Source organism: Aspergillus karnatakaensis, assembly GCF_047715665.1.
Source record: "Aspergillus karnatakaensis strain CBS 102800 unplaced genomic scaffold BJY04scaffold_85, whole genome shotgun sequence".
Lineage (NCBI taxonomy): Eukaryota > Fungi > Ascomycota > Eurotiomycetes > Eurotiales > Aspergillaceae > Aspergillus > Aspergillus karnatakaensis.
Window position 1 is genome coordinate 18488 of NW_027395797.1, and position 21234 is coordinate 39721.

At 51.9% G+C, this 21234-nt stretch overlaps 4 protein-coding genes across 4 annotated transcripts; 1 reads left to right on the plus strand and 3 right to left on the minus strand.

Moving 5' to 3' along the window:
• Positions 1–273: 273 nt before the first annotated feature.
• Positions 274–3055, minus strand: BJY04DRAFT_202350 (uncharacterized protein). Its single transcript, XM_073713188.1, has one exon. The coding sequence runs from the start codon at positions 2507–2509 to the stop codon at positions 698–700; it is 1812 nt and encodes a 603-aa protein (XP_073565098.1). The 5' UTR covers positions 2510–3055; the 3' UTR covers positions 274–697.
• Positions 3056–6746: 3691 nt separating this feature from the next.
• On the minus strand, positions 6747–8539 carry BJY04DRAFT_202353 (uncharacterized protein; the record flags this gene model as incomplete). The annotated part of the gene is made up of 1 exon (XM_073713189.1): positions 6747–8539. A coding segment is annotated over exon 1 (1165 nt), but the record flags the coding sequence as incomplete, so codon positions are not given.
• Positions 8540–10225: 1686 nt separating this feature from the next.
• On the plus strand, positions 10226–12740 carry BJY04DRAFT_202357 (uncharacterized protein). The gene is made up of 3 exons (XM_073713190.1): positions 10226–10665; positions 10847–12207; positions 12258–12740. Exons 1-3 carry the CDS (start codon positions 10641–10643, stop codon positions 12498–12500), a joined length of 1629 nt encoding a protein of 542 aa, XP_073565100.1. The 5' UTR covers positions 10226–10640; the 3' UTR covers positions 12501–12740.
• A 3014-nt stretch (positions 12741–15754) lies between these two features.
• On the minus strand, positions 15755–16290 carry BJY04DRAFT_202358 (uncharacterized protein). Its single transcript, XM_073713191.1, has one exon. The coding sequence runs from the start codon at positions 16132–16134 to the stop codon at positions 15832–15834; it is 303 nt and encodes a 100-aa protein (XP_073565101.1). The 5' UTR covers positions 16135–16290; the 3' UTR covers positions 15755–15831.
• Between the last annotated feature and the right edge of the window lie 4944 nt (positions 16291–21234).

Genomic DNA, 21234 nt, shown 5'->3' on the forward strand with positions numbered 1-21234 from the left:
AGAGAGGCTAGCGGTTCGTCACCAAGCTCATGCTTGCTTGCGCCGTGTCGCTCCACTAGGAAGAGCGGTCGGATCTCGCGGGAATTTTTGAACTCTGTGGAATTGGGACGGCTTCGGCGACCTTGGCTAGGGGAGGAGGGAGCAGGAGCAGATGTGGGGGTCTGGGCCGTCTCTGAAGTTATGGATGGAGCACGCTGAAGTCTTGGTGAGGTGGGTGGGGGACGGAAGTGCAGGGGCACAGCGGTAGGCGAGTCCGCAAAGCGTAGTTCAGATGGCCGGCGAGGTCGTGAGGTGCCGCCTTCGCCACGCTCTAGTGTTGGTCCAGGTGATATCGATCTTGGAACAGTGTCGGTCACAATCCTCTGCGAAGATGGCGGTGATGTAGAGTGGCTTCTTGGCCGCCGTGCAATGAAATCCAGACCTAACCCTCTCCCTTCGGCATCCATTGAGGACGGCCCCGAGACACCATCATAATCACCGTCGTTTTCCATTGGTGGCATTTCGGGGCGCTCGACTAAAAAAGACTGGTCTCGATCGCTGTCCTGGGAGGCTCTTGGTTCCTATACAGTGGGAGAAGAATATCATTCAGCAAATGCACGTTCAATCATGTTCGTTAACGCATAAGATGGCATATCGTGGGAGTAACAGGGTAATATCATGGTTTACAAATGTGTCAGAAAGAAAGAACAACTATAGACTATACCTTCTCGTACTCCGCCGAATCTCCCAGCCCAGACATATCCCCGTATCGTTGCTTCCTCCTGTCCTCCCTGCGTTGCCTGCTAGACTTGTAGCTCTCGAGATTGATGTTCTCCTTGTCAGCTAAGCTGTCATCGCGGTCCAGCTCATCATCATATCGACGTCTTCCATCAAGAGAGTCCCCTCGGCTAGAGCTTCGATGCCGCCGGCGGCGAGTCGACTCGCTAGAGGTGCGTGGGCCAACTTCAGATTGGACATCACGAGACACAGGCTTCTCAGATAATCTCTTGCTTTCTACAGGCTCAGACACTCTAGACCCGAAGAGGCTGCTTAAGAAACCGCCAGATTTCTTCCCTTTTTCATCCGTGCTCTTCACGGAAGTGACTGAAGCGGTATCGTCAAATGTGTCGCTCTCTCGCTTCGAACGCCTCTTCCGTCTCTTCTTCTTCTTACCCTCGCTTCCATCCTCATCCGCGATGGTAGACTCGGGGTAGTCATTGAGATCCTCGCTCTCCAGTGTCTCTGTGCGTTTCAAGGGCTCAGGTTCACGAGTCTCTGAATAAGAGACGGTCGAGGGAGGGGCTTCTTCCGAAATAGGTTCGGTAGTGCTCCCCTTAGGCTTTGACTCCTCAGCTTCAAACCCTCCAGGCATAAAGAACTCTTCATCGCCGGGTGAGTCTGATTCATGGCGCCGTTCCTGGGATGGCTTGTCTTGAATTTCGTGCATATCGATATGGCGAGTAACTTCCTTTTCAATCGGTTCTGGGTCTTGATCAAAATGTTTAAAAACAGGCTTCCGCGAGTATACAGGTGCCCTGAACACAGCAGGTGCGGAATCAGCAAAGACCGGCTGATCGGTGAAGAACTGCGATTTGGGCGCTGCACGACTCTCAATCTCACCCTCGACGAAGCCGTGGAATTGCTGGCGCGGCACCTTGGTTCCAGGCGAGATAGACCGCTCCCGAGTCTCAGATCCTGGTGGCGAAGTCCTCGTGCGGAAGATCGGATCATCAGTTATGAGAGAAGGATCAAACCCAGCTGCCTGCGCTGCTGCGGCCACGGTGGCAGCAAACTCAATCTCTTCATGCATATCTTCGGGATGATCCGCAGATGGCGTGATATATGTGTACCCAATCGAAGTTTCCTGGACAGGCTCATCTGGAGTGAAGTCACGTTGTCGTTCGTTTAGATCCAGCGAGCTGCGCTCGGAGGAGGTAGAAGGAATTTCATACTCATGGGTCTGGTGCTCGCCCCAGGACACACGAGATGCAGTTGGTCGTTCGGGTTCTTTCACTTCCTCAGGAGGCTCTGATGGCGTTATGATAGGCGACGCCGCATCCCTGACAGATCCGTTAATGCTGTGAGGGGGCGTCGGTTCGATTACCCTCAGAACAGGCACCGGCCATGGCAAACGGTCCATTCCATGATAAGTAGAAGGCAGACCTTCGAGGAGCTCCTCGTGCTGTTCTTCGAGCTGCTTGCGAGCCGTCTCGCTTGCAGGCTCAATCTCAACGATTGTTGGCATGGTAGGCGTCTCACGTCGGGCATGAGAGTCAGGACTGTGACGCAACTCCTCTGGGATGAAGAAAGTAGCGTAGTCATCATATACCGACTTTTTGCGGCCTACACCACGGAACGCTGCGGTCTTGATATGCTCAGAGGGACTTGTCGAGCTAGCACGTTCTTCAATAACTTCTTGCGGCTTGGGTCGCTCGGGCAATTCGGACGCTACGGAAGACATGGCTGTGGGGTCGGTTCGTCTCCGTTCTTGTCGTCGTTGTTCACGACGTTCCCGGCGTCTCTCGCTCATGTCCGAAGCATCATCTTTAGAAGACCGGCCGGAAAGAACAGTCGAGGCGGCGGCAGCACCGATCGCACCAGCAGCAATCGCGCCAGCCCAAGAGGAGTCCCGATCTCGCTCCGCATCATCTCTGACACGGCGTTCCTGTTCGCGTTCTCTTTCACGCTCTCGTTCTCTATCCCTTTCGCGCTCGCGCTCGCGTTCCCGTTCTCGCTCAGCTTCTCTTTCCCATCGGTGCGAGGAATATTCAGCAGATGAGGGTTGATCCTCCTCTTTGTCAATAAGCTGAATACGATGATCACGCTGCAAATCGCGCTTCAACTTCTCGAGGTGTTCTGTCCGGCGTTGTTTATCCTCTTGCTCTTGGGTCAAGTCGAATTGAACCGATGCCTGATCCTTAGCTGTGGAACGGCGCTTCAGACCAAGCTCAGGTGCAGAGTCGAGCGCATCGGTGTTGAATATAGGAGTAGAGTCGCTTCGTCTATGACGACGTTCTTCTTTCGGAAGCTCACTCACCCTTTGCGGGTAGACTGAGCTCTTCTGCTCCCATTGATTCTCCTTCGCCTCGCGAGCTTGAGCTTCGTACGATGGGAATGGGCTCTCGAATGCTGGAATGATTGGTGCAGTATAAGGCGGGATTGGCGTACCTTGTGAGGTATACACAGCTTGGGATACAGGTGTGACTGGCTGAGGTTGCTGGAGAGGAATAGGGCCAGGTCGTACCAATTGAGGTTCCGGGGGGAATGAAGATATAGGAATAGCCTCGAATCGGGATGGGTCAGAAGTCGGCATCGGAGCTACATGTTGAAGGCTTCCAACGCTGCTTGGAGGTTGGCTGGGGGCGGTTGCGTCTCGGTGATATCCGGATGCCAGCGCTGCAGTTCCCAGTGCTCCAGCAGCTACAGCCGCGCCCATGGGGAAACGGTTCTCTGGTGACTTTGACCGCCTCTTGGCTTTCTCTTTTTTCTTCTTGCTCTTTGCTCCCCAGCCCCAGCCCCATCCGGAGCCTGATGAATCCGACGAATGCGAGTTTGAGCGAGCAAAACGACCACTTGCACCGAAAGCGAGGGCAGAGCTTACGCTCGATGCCCCCTCGGAGTCCACGTCTTCCCAACCTTCGTCATTGCTAGCCGAGGAGGTATTATCAGATCGACCAGATCGAGACCCTTGCCCAACGAATACCTCGCCAGCTCTGCGGTTTCGACGAGGAGATGAAGCGGCCAGCGCTGTTGCTGTGGCGCCTAGCGCTAGCAGTTTTGCATCCACATCTTTCTCCTTCTTCTCCTTGGAGCTACGCCTCTTGGACTTACCTAATAGCTTTTTCGCATAACCGCTGCCGAAAGCAAGATCATTGTCAAGTGAGGAAGAAGACGAATTATTAAAGGAAAATATGCTCTTGCTCCTCTTGTTTCGTCGTTTCTTACGGTTCTCAGAGGAAGCAGTGAAGAAAGAGCCAAAACCGCCAACTGTGGTCTTGGCAGGCCGTGAAATGTTGTCAAATGAAGAATCAGACGTCGACGACTTTCTCCCTCTAGACTTCCGCGGGGATCGACTGCGGCTGCGACTGTGGCTTCGATCTCGACGGGATTTGACTGCTGATACAGCGGCCGTGCCGATCGCCGCTCCGATAGCCGCGTCACGGAGTGTATGGCTTTTCGATCTTGATGATGATCGGGATCGGGATCGGGATCGAGAGCGAGAGCGAGAGCGCGGGCGAGCGACGATTTGTGAGCCTTCATATCTGCTTGTTTTCGAGTCACGATACTCGGCGCGCTCAACGCGCTCCTTGGAATGGCTCCGTTCTGACCGCTTATACACGCCGCGCGAAGTCCGACTCCTTTTATCCGACGCAGAGGTACTGTCGCTTTCCGGGTAGGCGCCCGCTACTCGGCCAGATTTGACGCTATACGAGTCGTCAAAGTCTTTACTGTCAAAGAGCGACTTGACCGCATAGCCACCGAGAATGGCAGGCAACCAAGACGATTTTCCAGACTTGCGGCGTCGGCTTTCGTCCTCCGAAGAAGCATAGCGATTGAGTTTATCGACGCGCGAGCTGGAGCTCATGCGGTCCGATGAACGACGTCGTCGGTAATGGTGGGGTCGCGGTGCATCTTTCGAGGTTGTTCCCGGTTCGAAACAGTACTTGCAGACCCCAATCGCCTCGGTATAATCCTCAAACTTGCCCACACCCTCCGGGTCCCGCCAAAAGTCAATGAACTTGTCTAGTGGACCACGTTGACGCTGCTGGTAAGCCATTGCTCCACCTTGAAATGGAGATCCGTGATAAAGTGCAGCATGATGAGGGTGCAGAGGGCTCGCAGCATACGCAATTCCTGCCGCTCCTGCTGCGCCCGCGGCGTACAAAGCTGGATTAACAGGGGCGCCAGAGTATCCAGGCCCTATTTGAGATATATCGTCCGGGTTTTGCATGGTGTACTGAGAAACATGGTCGGAGCTTGACGATGAATGGTGATGATGGCTCAGCATGTAGCCTGCTGCTGCGCCAGCTGCAGCCGCACCAACCGCAGTGCCCACACCATGAGAGTTTGATTGGTGTTGAGGCTGTTGTGAATGGTTGGTCGTAGCATGAGGAGCATATGCAGCAGGAGACTCGGTAAGTACTTGTTCAGCGGAATAACTTCCTATACCATAGGTCGCGGCTGCGGCGGCTGCCGCTCCCGCAACCCCAGTTGCGGGAATTGAATGACCCGATGGCTTTGGCGGCCTCGAATTTGTACCGTACATTGGCTGCCCAGATTCCAGACCGGCATGCTCTTGTTCACCTGTATAATATGCTGCCGCAGCGCCTGTCTCTCCTACACTGCTAGGCTCTGGCGGTGGATTTGCGGTCGGTGAGGCTGTCATTAAATGCGCTTGGCTATTTGGGATGACAAGGGGCGGCTTCGGTCGAACACCGGGCTGCTCTGCGACAGACTGTCCCTGGTCGTTATAGTAATCGGCGGCTTCACCCGCAGGGTTCGGTGGGCGGTAGGGCTCGTTGGAGGAGCTCTGGAATTGGCCGGGAAATTGCTGTTGGACGTGAGGATCGTAGATCGAAGGCGAATGCGCATCGGGCGGGCCGGACGTTGTCACGGGGAATGGTGATTGAGAATGGTCTTGACTTGTCGGGATATATGGCGCCGGCACCGCACCGCTCGCATACGTATCCCCAGAATGCGCTCGGCTGCGTTCTTGCCGGCGACTATCGCGATCTCTTGACTCGTCTCTATCCGATCTAGTTCGCTCGCGCTCGCGCCTCCGTTCTCTATCGCGATCATCCCGGTACCTGTCGTCGCGATCATCGTAGTCGGTGTCTCTGCGTTGCGGGGTTCGTTCGATGACAACGCGATCGTCCGAGTAGTTCGGTTGCGCAGTCGCATAGCTCGATGCAACAGACTCGTCCGCCATGCTTTCTGCATAGCGCCTGCTCCGGCTACCCGAGGACGGATAGGCAGACAGGTCACCCAAGCCTCGATCACGGTCGTCACCCCGTGAGGACTTGCGGCTAACTGTCGACGAAGCAGAGGATCTATGGCTGGATTTGCGGCGGCTGCCGCTCTTCGAGCCCGAGCTGCTGCGCAGGTCGGAGGAGGAACGGCCCCCGCCCATAAGGGCCTTGAACATGATGGGCTGGCTGGGCTCAGAGCACTTCGCGCCTAGCGAGTCAGGCAATCATATGTGTTGTTTAAATTGGCCTGGATGAAGGAAAATAAATAAAAAATAGAAGTAGTAAAGACAAGGTCGTAAATCGTAAAAGTACAAGAGAAGAATTGAGGGGATCAAAGGTCTCTCGAGGAGGCTGGAGGAGAGTCCGAGAGTATGTTTGGGCGGCGGTAAACAAGAGAGCTGAACCGTGGATCTTGAAAGGCGAGCGGGTTGGTTGCTCCAGACAATCGGCCACTAGCGTTTAGCGCCTTGGATCGAGTTGATGGCACGATGAAGTCGTTAATGGAATCTTGGGTGAATCGCGGCTCATGGGGAGGAATGCGGGGTATATCTGTCAAAAACTAAGAGAAATGTCAATGCAAAACGATGAAATACGATGGGAATGCGCTGTGTTGCTCGGGCATCTGACTGCTCGATCGGAGAATTGTGAAGCTGAGGATGAATTGCTGGGAGGAGGGATGCGGTGAGGCTGGGCGGTGGGGATCATTCACGTGCCGGAATCAGAGTGGCTGGAGCAAGCGACTGTTCATCAAACAGGTTGCTTTGTTGTTGGCAAAGGGTCATTTGTTAATTGTAAAGCAAGATATACAATTAGTTGATACACATTATTAAAGCTTGAATAACCGCAGTTCTGATCGGAATGAGCCATGGTTGTCAGTCCAAGAATGTGGGTTCATGTAAGTCAATGATCCAGGCAAAAGCATTACAATATATATATTTCCGCTAACAGTTTACATACTTTTCGCAAACAACCCACCATGCTTGTTATATTAATACAACCGGAATGGTCCCAGAGCTCCGCCTAGATGCTGAGATTTGCTTATTACTTGAAATGTCATCCAGCCCCAAGTCGAAAGGATCGCTGCGCGCATTCTCCATCCGAACAACTGCCCGAGGATACGAATGTCCGGTTGCCGGTGGCTTTGGGAAACTGTAAGTAGTCTCCTGGTAGTCACTCCCTATGCTACCTCGCCCGGGAAGTACAAGAGTACTACCCAGACTTGTTCCACTTTGCACAGAGTCTCGATCGGGTATGTGGGTTTCTGCAGGACGCGCCGGATGTTCATCATCTGCTCCCGGATTTATCACAGAACCACGCATTATGAACGGTACAATAGAGCTCTTGGGGTCTTGAGTGTTTGGGACTTCCGCTAGGTCGGAGAACGGGTCGGAGTAGCGGGTCTGGTTTTTGGTTTCGTGGTGGGGGTTATCGAAGTATGGTTTGATGCCTGGTTTGAAAAGAGTGGATGAGGCTGGAGATGCGTCTGAGAAATAAGATGTCTCGGGCTTGAAGTCTCGATGCAGGCTTGTTCTAGAGCCCGTGGATGCGCGGTCACCTCGGAATATTGTGCGAACGTTCCAACAATTTGCTGCTGTTGGGTCCCGACGAGAACGGCGGCGGCGGAAGAAGAGAAAGAGGATGATAGCAATGAGTGCTATAAGGAATAACGAGCCAAAAAGACTGCCAAATATTGTGGCATATGGAGGATCTTCGGAATCATCGTCGGTCGTAGAGACAATGGGCCGTGAATTGGGTGTGGTGGTTTGAATTGTAGTGGTTGTTTCAGTTATAAATGTGGTGCGAGTAACCAATTCGTCTGACGTGGTACTGGTATACAGGTCTGACGGGTCTGCTTCTCGGTCTGGGCTTGTCGCTTGGCTTGACGAGGATGGTTCTGTATCTGAGGTCAAGTTGCTGGTGGTCCTCGCAGGTGCAGTGGTGGTGGTAGTGGGAGTGTCCTCGCGAGACGTAGACTGGGCGGTAGAACGGTCCGAGGATGATGCCTGATGAAAAGTTGGTTCATCTGCCACGGTTCCAGAGCCTGATGATGAAGACGTAGTAGAAGGTCGAGGAGGATCGGTAGCTCTTGGTTTTCGCGGGACCTTTGTACATCTGAGGCCCTGATAGAAGATGATGGATGGGTTAGCTGACATGTCGCCGAGACAAACTCTCTACGATCGATGCCAACTACATTGAGAACAGATTCTGAGGGGTAAGGAGTGGAAGCTGCTTGCGCAGCAATGAAAGTTGACGTTGTGTAAACGAGAGGTATCTGAAACTGAGAAAGGAAAGGAAGGATGTAACGAAGCCAGTCAGGCCATGGCAGTTTTGAAGATTCACCAAGAATCCTCCAGCCTAGGAACTATGCAGGAAGAGGCGCGCAGGAATGCCTTTGGCTCGAGCAAAATGTCGAGGGGAAGAACGGACAGAGGGGAAGAGAAGAACCTCTCCATCGACGTTGGGCTGTGCATGAGAGTCAGACACCACCAGGAACGAGTGTCAGAGCGCCATGACGCGCATAATTAAACGGGCATGCGAGTTCTCAGCCAGCAGAGAACAGACCCTCGATGAGAGGAGGTCTAGAGCGACAGGATTGCACGGAGGAATATATGAAACGGAATCCGTCCAATGAGCAGGGCCTTTTAATATACAGAAGCGAGCCTCGTCGTTTTCGGAGGAGACTAGTGCAGGGCTATCTCATCGGTCTCGTACTAGCGACTGCTCCGGCAGAATGAAGTGTCATGGCGTCGATAATAATAGTCGGCTATAGCATGGTTCTTTACTACGCGACGGCCTCGCGTTGTGATGGTGCGAATTGAAGACTTGGGTCACTGGGTGCTGCAAAAATCCACTTGTTTTATAACCCAGGCTGATCAGTCGCTGGACCATTCGCCCTATCGCTGTATTTTTCTACGAGCCTTGTTGAATAGTTACTCTGGGGTTCTAAGGTATAGAGATTCCATCGGGGTTGTGTCACTCGCCAGACACCTGGTTGAAGGTGCAAACCTCCCCGTCGTTTTGAAAAAGAACGGCATTGCCATTGGTATGTGTATCACCAAGGCGGATCTTTATAGCTAGAAGACAGATGTTAGACAGTAGAGCGCTGTGCATGAGCCTAGCATGGCCTTTAAACGCTACATGCCATCCGATGTACGAGGTATGGAGCACACTTGCCGGTGGCACAGCATGCTCTTAATATATCATCCCAAGACTGGGTTATCGCTCAACAATGATAGCGAGGAATCATGAGCGAGGTAGCAATGCTTGCTAAGACCACTGTTTTTGTAGCTCCCGTACTCGATGGCTTTGATGTGTGGCTGGCGTGAACCATGAAAGTGCAGCTGTCAACTCACATCGGTGCAGTTTGAGAACAGACTCAAAACCGCCTCCGAAGACACACCTAGTCAAAAGCTAGTAGATATGTGCTGAGGGTATTGGGAATAAATGTGTTTACCTTTAGTTGCCCGTACGTTCTTGGATGTCCTCAATAACCTGCAGGCCGCATCCGTTATCATATAAGGAATGTTCCTACCTCCCATTTGAGAAGACAACACACTGAGGGAGCTAATCGTACGGTTTGATAGAGCGCATGAGGTATATGGTCGCATCCCCGTCCTCTATCGAGCATGGTCAAAAGACGATCCAAGACCTCAAGATTCGAATTCCTCCTGTGCGGGATAGCGGTAGAATCCACAGACATTCAGACACAACGCCTCTACCTCTAGCTCGGGATGTTTTTCCGAGGTCCTTGACTGTCGAATACAGTAATCGAATCCAGCCGGTGCCGCTTGACCTCTTTAGGGATTGCGTACAGAGAGTCAAAAGATTCATCTCCGTTCTTCCTCATTGAAGTGTAGGTAATCATGTCTACCTATCAAACATGAGAGCTTGTCGTAGATAGGTATTAGTCTGCCAGAGTATCCAATCTTCGGCGGTAGTAGAGGCGAAACCGGCTCTTGAAAGCTACCTAGCGTTGAGAGGCCGGGGCATTGCTGCTGCGATGTCCAAATCGTCGTGAAGACCTGCTCATATCTCAGGCCAGCATAACCGCTAACAGCGAGACATTAGATTTTATGCGTTCCGTACAGCGAGCGCACTGACGGTAGTTGAAACTCGTGATGTTTATCATGGGGAGGAGATGTCTTGTCTGTATCCATGCGGCCCAAAAAGGCAATTTTGTCATGTGCTTTCCCGGGCCGACATGGTCCCGGGCTCTCCAGAATGCCATCATCAGCTTCAGATTTCAAACCCCAATTGCATCTCATTAGCCTGGAGTACTTTGTTCAAGAGAGAAAGAGAGTCTCACTGTGTGCCCTACCGACTATGCATGCAGTGGATGCCGCATCAGGATAGCGAGACAAACCCCTGGCTAGCGCACAGCTCCAGCGACGTTGTGTGAGTGTCATGTCGCTCCACTTATGCATCGAGGGAGACGGTGCTCATTTGGCTCCTTGACGTTTTCCCCTCCCTTTCCTCTCGATTTCTGGTTCAACTTTCTCCCCTTTCAACAATCCTAATATTATTGTGTCTGTGCTCAGCTTCATTGCGAATGAGCCTCCTGCCATCCTACCCCTCACCCCCTTGAACCACATTTTATTTCTAACAGAACTGCTATAATTTCATGTGATTTCCTCTACCTTCTGCTCTCGTGCAATTGATTCCCACCCCATTCGCCAAGTAAAGATCGTCAATATGTTTGGATGGAGTAGTGCGCTGGGTAAGGCTACCCCTTGACAACGATACCTTCGGTTATTCAAGCCACCTAAACAACCTAATGAGACTCAATTTCTCCAAGAAAGCCACTGGAACCCAATAAGCGAGCAATTTCCGAGCGACGCCACCAACACAGAGACAAAGCTACAGCCTGCATATTCAATGCTAACAGTCTCCTTCTCCAGGTCTCCCCGCAATTGGCTCCGAGCCCGAGAATGAGCGCACTCCCCCGCCCCCTCCAACCACCCTCGATTTTCCCATCTACAGGCTCCCTGATGTCCCCGACACCCCCTCCGAAGAATCAATACGCAACGTCCATGTTGCTCTTGCCTCCATCCGCCGCCCTCAAGATATCTGTCCCGAGAAGTTCAAAGACCTCAACTTGAAAGTTGAGACCGACGTCCCGCTTTCTAGCATCGTCCTCCACAATGGCGCACCAACCGCCCCTCCACTCCCCTGGGAGTTAGACTTACCGAAGCAATCTCTCGGCCACCCCGCTTCCGCCGACGGAACTCCAACTATCATGGACAATGAGAACCCATACCCGCCGAAGGACAAATTTGACCTGCTCGAGCAGGAACTGCGCCTCGATAATGACGATGCCTTTCGGGAGGTTGCGAGACTCCCCCCTCGCGCTGGTCGTGAGCGGGTAAGGGTGACACAGACAAGGAAGTTCTGGACAGCACTCGAGCGCATGTCTCAATATTGGGACGATAGTCTAGACGAGTACTACGAGCGGCCGAAGTCACCGGAGCCAGAGGAAGAGGAAACACCAGCTCGGGGGGGGAGGGAGGCCACGCCAATGGACGTGGACAAGGCCGAGGATTCTTCTAAACCACAAGCAGAACCAGAACTAGTCAAGAAATACAAAGGCCGGCGTGTCGCCGCCGGTCAGGACATGCCGGAGGAGATTCGCGATGAGGTGGTCCGCGCGTTGACTGAGATGGCCGCCTGGCCTTTTGGATGTCAAGTATCTCTCCCGGTACTTCCTCCCCGGTTAGCGATGAATACGCTACTATTTCCCGTCCGCCAGACATTCATGGCTACGCGATCACCGAAAGACAGACAGCTCGCTCGGAACGGAATGCTCGAAGGCCCTGTCTTCGTCGCGCAATGTCGCCCCGAGACGGTCTTTCGAGCGCCAGAACAGCTTCACGGCTTCGGCATAGGAGATATCTGCGATCTCGTCCGCGAAGTCGGGACCATGCTGCTTGCTGCGCAAGAGCGAGCACGCGAAGGCGAAGTCGAGACCCGACCAGGTGAAGGAAAATGGTGGACAACCGTACCACGCTGGGGCGGCGCACCCAACGACGCCATCGGCGACAGCGTACGGGTTACAAACGAGCAGGAGAAAGAAGCCGCAGCTAGCGGACGCAAGCGTTCAAGATCATCGGCATCCGCCCAAGGTCTCCTCCGGCGACCAACGCTCACTCGGAAAATGAGCAGCAGCGACTACTGGAGGATTGTGCAGCCTGGTTCGAGCCTCTGGGATAAACGGCTGCGGTATATTCAAATTGGCCGGGACCGGGACACTCCTTATGACGACGTAAGTTCCTTGCCATCGTTCACTCAGTTCTCAACTAACGTTTGACCCAGATTTATATGCTCTCCTCAATCAACCACCACCTCTGCATCCTCCACCTCCGCATCCACCGTCGCTACCTCGACATCGTCACCAACGGATCAAGCTCCGTCCCTCCAGACTCATCCCCTGATCAGCCGTGGCACGTCCTCAACCTTCGCCGAACTAGATGGTACGATCTCTTCGATGCGGATGACCGGGTCGACGTGTTCAAGGGCATCTGGACGATATTCCACTGCTCCCTGCGGAAGTTCTGAGATCCAGGGCCTTCCTTTCTTGAGTACAGTATACCCGGGCTCAGGCTCACCTTTGGCACTCCCAGCTGCTTGGGAGCGAGATTCATTTCATATTGTAGATACTTGTTATTTAGATAGATTGGCTGCCCGGTAGCGCAGAGCAGTGAGTTTGTATATGGCTTTACTTTCTAGACTGGAGTCCGTTCAAACATGCCATGTCTCTACTCTCGTCTACGCAAATATAGAATGATATCCCATCGATTGATTTTCCCATACATTCACGCCTACGAAAAATGCTTAACCCCATGTTCATTCCAAAGCCTTGGAGAGAGGCAAAGCACCGCTCCTCCACGACCGCTCAAGCCACTGAAGTCACCTCACCGCATCCCGCGCCCAATAGGTATCACTAAACGAGGAAACTATACCTCACCGCAAGAACAGCATTTCGACTCCCCCAGTCCCAACGGTTCAAGCACCCCTGACCCAGCGTCTAGTTAATTCTGGTTTTCAAAGTCCAGGCCCATGGTTGCGGACACCGTATCCGTGGTTCTGGGAAGAACCACACAAAGTCACCTCAAGGCACGCACAGACAATCGAATGAATGAATGAATGAATGGCTTTGTTGCGTTTGCCTTATCTACCAACCTAACATACCGATCCACTTCACCTACTTATGACTCTAGACAGATGCCTTCGATAGCCCTTGCCTCTTTCTCAATGAGACAACGCCCTTAGTCACCAGTCCAAAGACGCGTTTAAAGCGCTAAGAACGAAATATCAAGCCTCACTCTCCTCTTGAAATCCGGGCAAATGAATCATGGATTGATTTGGATTATGGAAGGACCTATCGAATATCAAATATCGAATGAACTGAACTGAAACACCGAGCGTACGTGTCTAATCTCTAAGCAACGCTCGCAGTACAGGGCAGGACAGTAACAGCGGACTACTGTAATTCTCTGCGCTTAGCAAGGGGTTTGAGCTGTTTTACCAGTATGATTATGATTATGATTATACATATCACTGTCTGTGCGGTGATCGCCGGTGAGGGAGGTCCACCCAGGTCACAGGTGAAAATGTTGGGTTGGTGCTGGATGTTAAGGTTGTTCAATTGGGCGCGGATAAGTTATCCGGTGCCAATTCGAAAGGGATTCTATGATCTTATGATCCCTAGGTACAGGGCTAGGTACAGGGCTAGTGGGTAGCTCCTCGCTCATTCATTTGCGTGTCTGATCATAATGGCAATGTGCGAGTGCCATGTCATCTCATTGAGCGGAGTCGGAGTGAGGCTGGAGGTTGGATTCGGGCTCCGTCTGCAGTTGGGGTGGTCGATATCGAGATCGATGTCAAGGCTTGCGATGTTGCCTGCAGGTGCTGGTGCTGCAGGTAACATACGTGGCTATTGCTTGGATCTAAATAGCTGGCTGTCAATAGTTACGTTTCGCTGTGCAGTTAGATAGGACAAGATATACAGTATCGGCACGTAGCTCAAATCAGGTCAGGGTTTCGATCCGAGCCAGGGCTTGACGGTTTGTATCTACAATACAATAGACTCACTTGACTTCCAAATCTACGATACTTCGGATGGATTGCAGGGCTCCGCACAAGAAGGTTTGTAGGTATGGTAGCCTCGTTGACCCGAGAGCCTGGTTCACGGTATGCTAAAGGGACCGAGTTCAAGGTAAGGTTCAGCACGAAGGTTCAGTTCTGTATACCTCACGCGACTGGGTGACTACGTACCTCCTGTACCTAAGCAGACGCTTTGACAGCACGCACCAGGACAGATCTGGGCTCGAGGTATGTAGCGTTGAAGAGGCAACCGGCCTCCTACGCTGCGTTGAGGCTCGAGCGGCCGCTCAAGTCCAGGCCCTGCCTGTTAAACGGTTAGAGACGGACCTGCGTGAAATCGAGTTGGGGAGATTAGAAGTAGCACGGACCCTACTGCAAGTGCATACAGAGCCATTATGATGCTCAAAACTCACTGACTATTGAGCTTCTTCTGATGTAGGTACTCGGGTACGTGCCTCGGAGTTTATACAAGTCCACGAATGGGATATGGCCACATTCACAAGATCAAAATAGAGTCGATGCGAGGCGCTGGTTATTTGGCCGTGCGCTGATGTACGACTCGCTGCCTTGTTAGGACATGGTATTCGAGGGCGATGTTCATCCAGTCAGTGCGTAGTGGTACGTAGACAACCTAGACCAGACAGCTGCTCAAGCCGTGGCCAGACATCTGTGGGCTGAATCTGAATCTAGGGCTTGTGACCGTTGCGAGTGGCTGACTCGATATCTTTCGGTGGCCGAGAAGACGATTGTGGATTATACAAGCTCAATGAATTGAGCCTACGACTATGGTAGACTTGAGATGTACTCGGAGTTCCAGAAAGCTCCACCGTGTTAATAGGCCTCGTAACGCGGAGCTTTCTGCTTACCCCCAGCGCTTAAGGCTTAGCTATAAGGCGATATTCTAGAAGGGTCAGCTTCCTAGCCTCTAAGCTTGCGGTTGTGGTAGGGGTAGCGCCCAAGGAGTCAGGGTCTACCATGTCTGCTTAGAGTTTGAGCACGGCGCCGTAACCAGTACCGTGTGCCGCATAGACCTCGAGGCTCGAGACGAAGACCATAGCGTCAAGGTACTTTTCTGAAGAATGAGTTCGCCGTCAAAGCGAGGTACCGGACCAATTTACGAACTCCAGACTCCAGAGTCCAGAGTTTGGTACCAAGTAGTGGTACCTCGTTACCTACCTCACCTTGTACCCTGGAAGTCACGCCTCCACGCCGAGAGCCCTATTCCAAATACCACAAGGCCAAGTCCACCAAGAACCTTATACTATCGAGACTAAGCCCTACCTTACCCCATCTCACAATTCAGATCGATCTCTAGGCGATACTACCCGAGCTTCCCTGTTCCTGCTCCGTGCGCCTCAGGGCTCAAGTCCGTCCATCGTCCGTCTGTCCTCCGGACAGACGCCGGCGGCGGAAACCAGCGGAATTCCGCTTGAAAATAACACCTGACAAGCTCAACATTCTGCCTATTAAAGATCGAGAGATAATCCTCTAGCAAAGTCTCCAGAAAACAAAAAGAGGCCCCTGCGCCGTGCTAGTTCGGGGTGATCTGCAGGACGACGTTCCAGACCGTTGCGGGATGTGACAGGTCGACTTTGACGTTTCGCTGTACTCCGGACATGGACACATGACATGTACAGTATCTGTCGAGACTCGAGTGCGGTGTGATTAACTATGGAGTATTACTGTATACCGGGCAAAGGTCACAGTCACGGGCTCTTCGCTCGGATTTTCCGATGATGACAAGACGGCCGTGGTGCTGCAGTTTGAGATGCAACTCGGATGGCTAAATATGGCAATCGAGTGCGCCCGTCGTGCCTATGTCCTGTGATTTGATTGTTTGCTTCCGTTGCCTGCTCGTCGGCACCGAGGAACAGCCAGTCGTTGTCGCCGGCGCCGTTGCCTCGACAGTAGCTTCGGTCCATGCAATCACCACCACCACCAGTCGCCCATCTCGCGTCGCCGAACTCGACACGGAGTTGAGACCCAGGCCAACGCCATCAGCCATCAGCCATCGCCCCCTCAGCCGCGAGCAAACAAGCAGCAACCATGCAGTAGCGCGCCTCCTGATCACTCGATAAACGCCCATCGGAATTCGTTGAGTGGTCCATCGAGGTTCTGGAAAAGACAGGGGTGCGAAGCAGAGCTGGTGTCATTGGATGAAGGAATATCAAATCCCATCACATTGATTCTGCATAGGATAGGGATAGCGAGATCCAACCAGTGATTGGTTTCAGGAGAGGGTGATAGAGTGGCCGGTGATGAATGCCGGGGCTGGGCTGGGGATCTGGAAATAGGGAGCGGTCTGTGCACGGGGTTGAGGAAGCGATTGGATGAATAAGAAGCGAATTATATACCGTCGTCAGTGAGTGCGAATGAGTATCAACTTCAAATCAAGTGATATATGCGAGGAATTACAGATCCGATTTGAACTTGGTGCCTGTTGACTCGACATTCGAGTGTGACGGCCTGTCAAGCTGCCAAGCTGTCAGTGTGGGAGTCTCTGGCAATACGAACTCAAGACTCAAATTAGCCGCTAATGCGGGGGGAGGTCAAGTCACATTGATCACATACATATTTATTATACTACTACTCCGTACCGGGCGGCGTAGGAAGTTTGGCAGTGGCAGGAGGTCAACAGTGCAGGCCTAGTGCTGCAGAAGAGCAATACGATCGATCGATACAGCAGCTGAGATCGCAAGCAGGTAGAAGAAACCGATCGGTTCCACGCCCATGGTCGCGGCTCGATCTGACGCTTAATGCTCGTCATCCATGCCCGTCATCTCTCGACAATGGACAGGTCTGATTTCTGGAGTTGGGGGTGGATGTGGGTGCAGGGGTGATTCTGCAAGACATGCCGATTCTGGAGAAGTGGTCTGGAATAGCCTGTAGACAGAATCTTCAACCTGCAGCAGGACAGACTGGGTGGTACAGACAGCCGACTGCAGAAATAGTTTAATGATCCGCATGCAGGGAGACGGATGCTGCTGGCTGGCTGCTTCTTGTCGTTCGCGAAGCAGTTTCCCTCGCAAGAGTTGTTTGTTTGATGGTGTTCTTGGTTGTCGGAATCAAACTCCGTTTGCGCCTGGATGATATACAAACTCAACTGCTACTGATTGGGCGCGCTGAGGTCAAATCAAGGTTGGAACAGCCTTGGAAGTGAACCTTGTAGTCGGCTTTAACTGCCGACTGTATCACAGCCTGTCTGTCTGAATTGGTGATACAACTTACAACCTCTTTTCTTAAGCGCCAGAGTTATATTTATATATATCCATTTGAGCATCGTCAACATCAACCTCTTGCGGAACAGGCAGTACTCTGTAGACAGTAATTCACCACTATGAATCTTTCAGGCTCAAGCTGTTTGTACAATAGAATCGGATTTCTTCATTCGAAACCCAGCAGTTTGGCACCTGTCTGTGCCCATTTCCATCACTGCCATCACTGTCATCTCATCTCAACCGTCGATACCCGCCACCTGCGGGAACATGCGGATCGACGGTTCTTTGTTCCAACTGCCAACCTCCCTTCTGGAAAATAATTCAGGAGGAAATAAGCCCATCCAATCGCGTTTTCTCAAAGCCATTTCGACCCTAGTGGTGATCCTTCGGCCAGGAACAAAGAAGGAGAAGAAGATCCGATTAACCTCCGAGAAGCCAGGTATTTGGAATTGACGGAGATGCCAAGACCCCGCGGTTCGGGATTTACTGTCTCTGGCCTATGGATCATTGGATTTGGTTGAAAATCGTGATTCACCATTAAGGAGATATCACTAAGCTGATGTGGATTAGTAAGTGATGGTATTTCTGGATTACGGAGGAGCTGGACTCGTTGATGGCCTTGTTGTTGAAACTTGGAAGATAGACTGAATGTCTCATTGCGGTCTCAGTTCGATCTTCAGTGGCAAGACAAGAGCCGAAGGAAAGGTGATGCTATGCTAAACCAATATTGTAACTAGTTAGTAGTTGCAATTATACTTCCAGCCTCACTTTCTTTTCAAGAGATTAACCGACAAGAAGGTTCAATGGACGTTGGAGGGGCTGGCTGCCTCGAGAGTCAGCTGGCGGCCGCTCCCGCTGTCAGATATGCCCGCCATGATTCAATGTAGCCTTCCAGCTTCAGCTCGCTCACCATAAAGCCGATAGGAAGTAGTCGAGATGATTAAAGATCAGTAATCCATCCTGTTCCAAGGTTCAGCAGCAAACCCCGGAATCAAACCGGAATCGAACCTTGGAATGCCAGAGCTTGATCCAACACCCCCATCCTCCACCCACCATATTCCCAATCAAGCCAGCCCGTTTCAAGACGCGAGCTGTTGGTGATGTGATTCGATTCGTGCTCCCCCAGTTCCACTCTCCAGCACAGTCACGCTCATGAAAGCGTGGCTTTCATCTCACGAGAAGGATTATCGGCGCCCCCATCGGCCAATAATAGCCCGCACTATACGGTCTCCGGACCCGTTATCGTCAACGCCAGCACTGACTCGGCGACTAGCGGTCCCGGAGGGCTGGTTGAATGAGAAGAAAGGTCGCTGCGAAATGGATCGGATTGCATCGGCCATGATGATCTGATACGGATACGTGAGAACAAGAGGGACAAAAGGTGCGAGTTGGCTCCGGTTGGATCTGCTTGGCCGATATGTGATTGTCATCGATCTCCGGCGGATACTCCCTACGGAGGGAACAACAACGGCTGCCCTTGTGACTTGGCTTGACTCGAGTGAGATGAGATGAAATTCATGAAAGAACTGACTCGGGCCTATCAGCATTCAAGAATCGTCCATGATCAACGGAGATGAATGTCCAGTACGGAGTATTGAGCGGCTTTCAACTTCCAAGGCACATTGCAACGACGCAGGCTGAGATGAGCAACAACCATGACGGTTGTAGTCGGTTAGGTTTCGGCTGTTGTTTGCCGAATGCAGTTAACGCTGGCTCTGATTGCTTTTTCTTTCATCGTCCATCTCGCCATCGATCCGGCTAGGGAGGACTAGCAGGAAGGCTTGCGAGTCAAGCAAGTCAAACGATGAACTACTGTAGGGAGTAAGGAGCGTGTAGGTAACAGTAGAAGTGACAACGTCGGATTGAAGATCCCAGAGAGGTAAGTGCAGTGCCTGAGGTCTATGAATCTATGAATTGACACTGGACAGGTGTTGCCACTACCAACTCCAGCTCTTGGAGAAATCATTGGTCCCGGGTGTCCCGGAGACAAACAAGAAGAGCAGGAAAATCTTAAACGGATAACCGCTGCCTCTGACAGACGACAACTCTGTTGTACTCCAGGCCCGTTAGTTGGAAACGAAAATGGAGGTTCTTCAAGGTGCTCAAGCCTCAAGCTCAAGCCCATCTGCACGAAATATTGCACAGGGCTATCCCTTGCTGGAGGGTCTGCACCACAGAGCTTGAAGTTGAACACAGTGCTGAAGGAGCTGCTCCTGGACTGGACAGAGCCGGTGCTGGGTAATTACCTAGTGACGGAGCAGAGCCCCACTGACAGAGGATTGATCTAATTTTATGAGGTGTGGTCTGTGATGGCGGAGGTTATTGTGGACTAGCTGCTTGATCCTGGCTTGAGATATATGAATTATTCCGAGCAAAGAGCGTCGTCGTTCAGACGTCATTCTCTCCGTAATTCACAGGCCTGGCAGGCTGGAGTACTCCGGGGAGGCGTACCCCAGAGAAGAGAAACAGAGATGATGACAGTTAAAACAGTGTTGTTGCCACTCGTCAGGGACAATCTGGTCAGGGAACTGCCAGCACCCGCGGCGGGTTCCGTCACGGTTCCAGGAGACGGGATCATGGAATTTAGCTTTGTAGATCAGGAGCTGCCGGAAATCGGAATTAAACGAGACACGGTATGAAGAGGCAGCAATTGGCTGGATGTATCTTCAGGAGTGGCAACCTGGCTTGTCTTTCACCGTTCTGCCAGCTCTGACTGGCGTGGACGCAGTGTAGACTAGCATCTCCAGTGTCCCGGCTTGCTGGAACGGCGTGCCCCTCGCGATTGAGTCTTGACTGTAACTAAAGAGCTGTTTGGGTCGGCAGCGAGTCAGGAGAGATGAAGATGGAGCTTGAGTATGGAGCAGAGTGGCAATGGCGGTGATCATGTACGTAGTAATTGATTTGTTATCTGAGACGACAGACTCAGAGAGTGCAGCTGGAGGCTGGAGCGCATACGGACTGCAATGTGTGTACAGATCAAGACGAGGAATCTACCCGAGCCACTGACCAGAACCGGTTTTTCTGTCAGAGGATGTATATTCTGCTGGCAATAATACTTTACTGTAGAGTCAAAGATCAAGATGTAGCTTTAATTCTTGATGAATCTGCTTCAACAATGTATGGAATAGACAACGCCCCCGCATGCTTCAAGATAGGACCGACAACCCCCCTTGCTAATCTTGTTTGATCACCGTTTCCAGATGGGTACCCAACGGAATTAACTGAGCAGACACTCTGAACTCTGAACTCTGAGCTCTGAGCGCTCATACACCGTACTGGCGGTAAGTGACTATCTTTATTGCAAGCATTGTGAGCTCGTCGTGGATTGGGCAGCGACCGACCGCTGAAGCTGTGGACTGGAGAAAACTCGGTCAGACAGTATCTAGTAGTGTTTATCCTCAGCTCTCTCTCTCTCTCTCTCTCTCTCTCTCTCAGTGTCTTCTTCTGTCCCACTCTGTCGGTGCTCCACTGAATTCTCCGCTTCAGCTTGAGAGCCTAAGCAGTGAGAGTAACAGTTTCCCTCCTCACTACTACGTAAATCATAAATGTTGAAATAGAAAAGGATTGACGGAAAGCAGGCAATTGATGTAATTTCAGAGCAAGTCTACCTGTTCGAGAGCAAGCGGAGCTCCGAAAGAAAGAAACCGATCTGTCAATTTTTGGTGGCTTAACGGAGGCCCGCACCAGCAACTTTGCAAAATGCCCTTTGGGGAATCCATCAAATAATCATTTCATTTTATTATTATTATTTCAATTCAGAATATTCCGACTGCTCTCTCCATTCCCATCTGCTCTCCTGTTGAGTCTGAAGAAGATTATTGTTCAAGAGAGAACACCAGAAAGACTGCCGTTGACTCTTTATTATTATTTATCGATCGCATTGATTTGGTTTGGTGATTGGGTACGTATCTCCTCCATCTCCTCTCTTCCCCCCCTGTCCTTCTTCAGGCCGATGTTTGTCTTGTCTT

Bases quoted from the DNA above. Each gene is read 5' to 3' on its own strand.
- BJY04DRAFT_202350 (XM_073713188.1), bottom strand. From the start codon at position 2,509: ATGAGCGAGAGACGCCGGGAACGTCGTGAACAACGACGACAAGAACGG.
- BJY04DRAFT_202357 (XM_073713190.1), top strand. From the start codon at position 10,641: ATGTTTGGATGGAGTAGTGCGCTGG. The intron at 10,666-10,846 runs GTAAGGCTACCC...CTCCTTCTCCAG, and splicing joins TGGATGGAGTAGTGCGCTGG to GTCTCCCCGCAATTGGCTCC. The intron at 12,208-12,257 runs GTAAGTTCCTTG...CGTTTGACCCAG, and splicing joins GGGACACTCCTTATGACGAC to ATTTATATGCTCTCCTCAAT.
- BJY04DRAFT_202358 (XM_073713191.1), bottom strand. From the start codon at position 16,134: ATGGGCGTTTATCGAGTGATCAGGAGGCGCGCTACTGCATGGTTGCTG.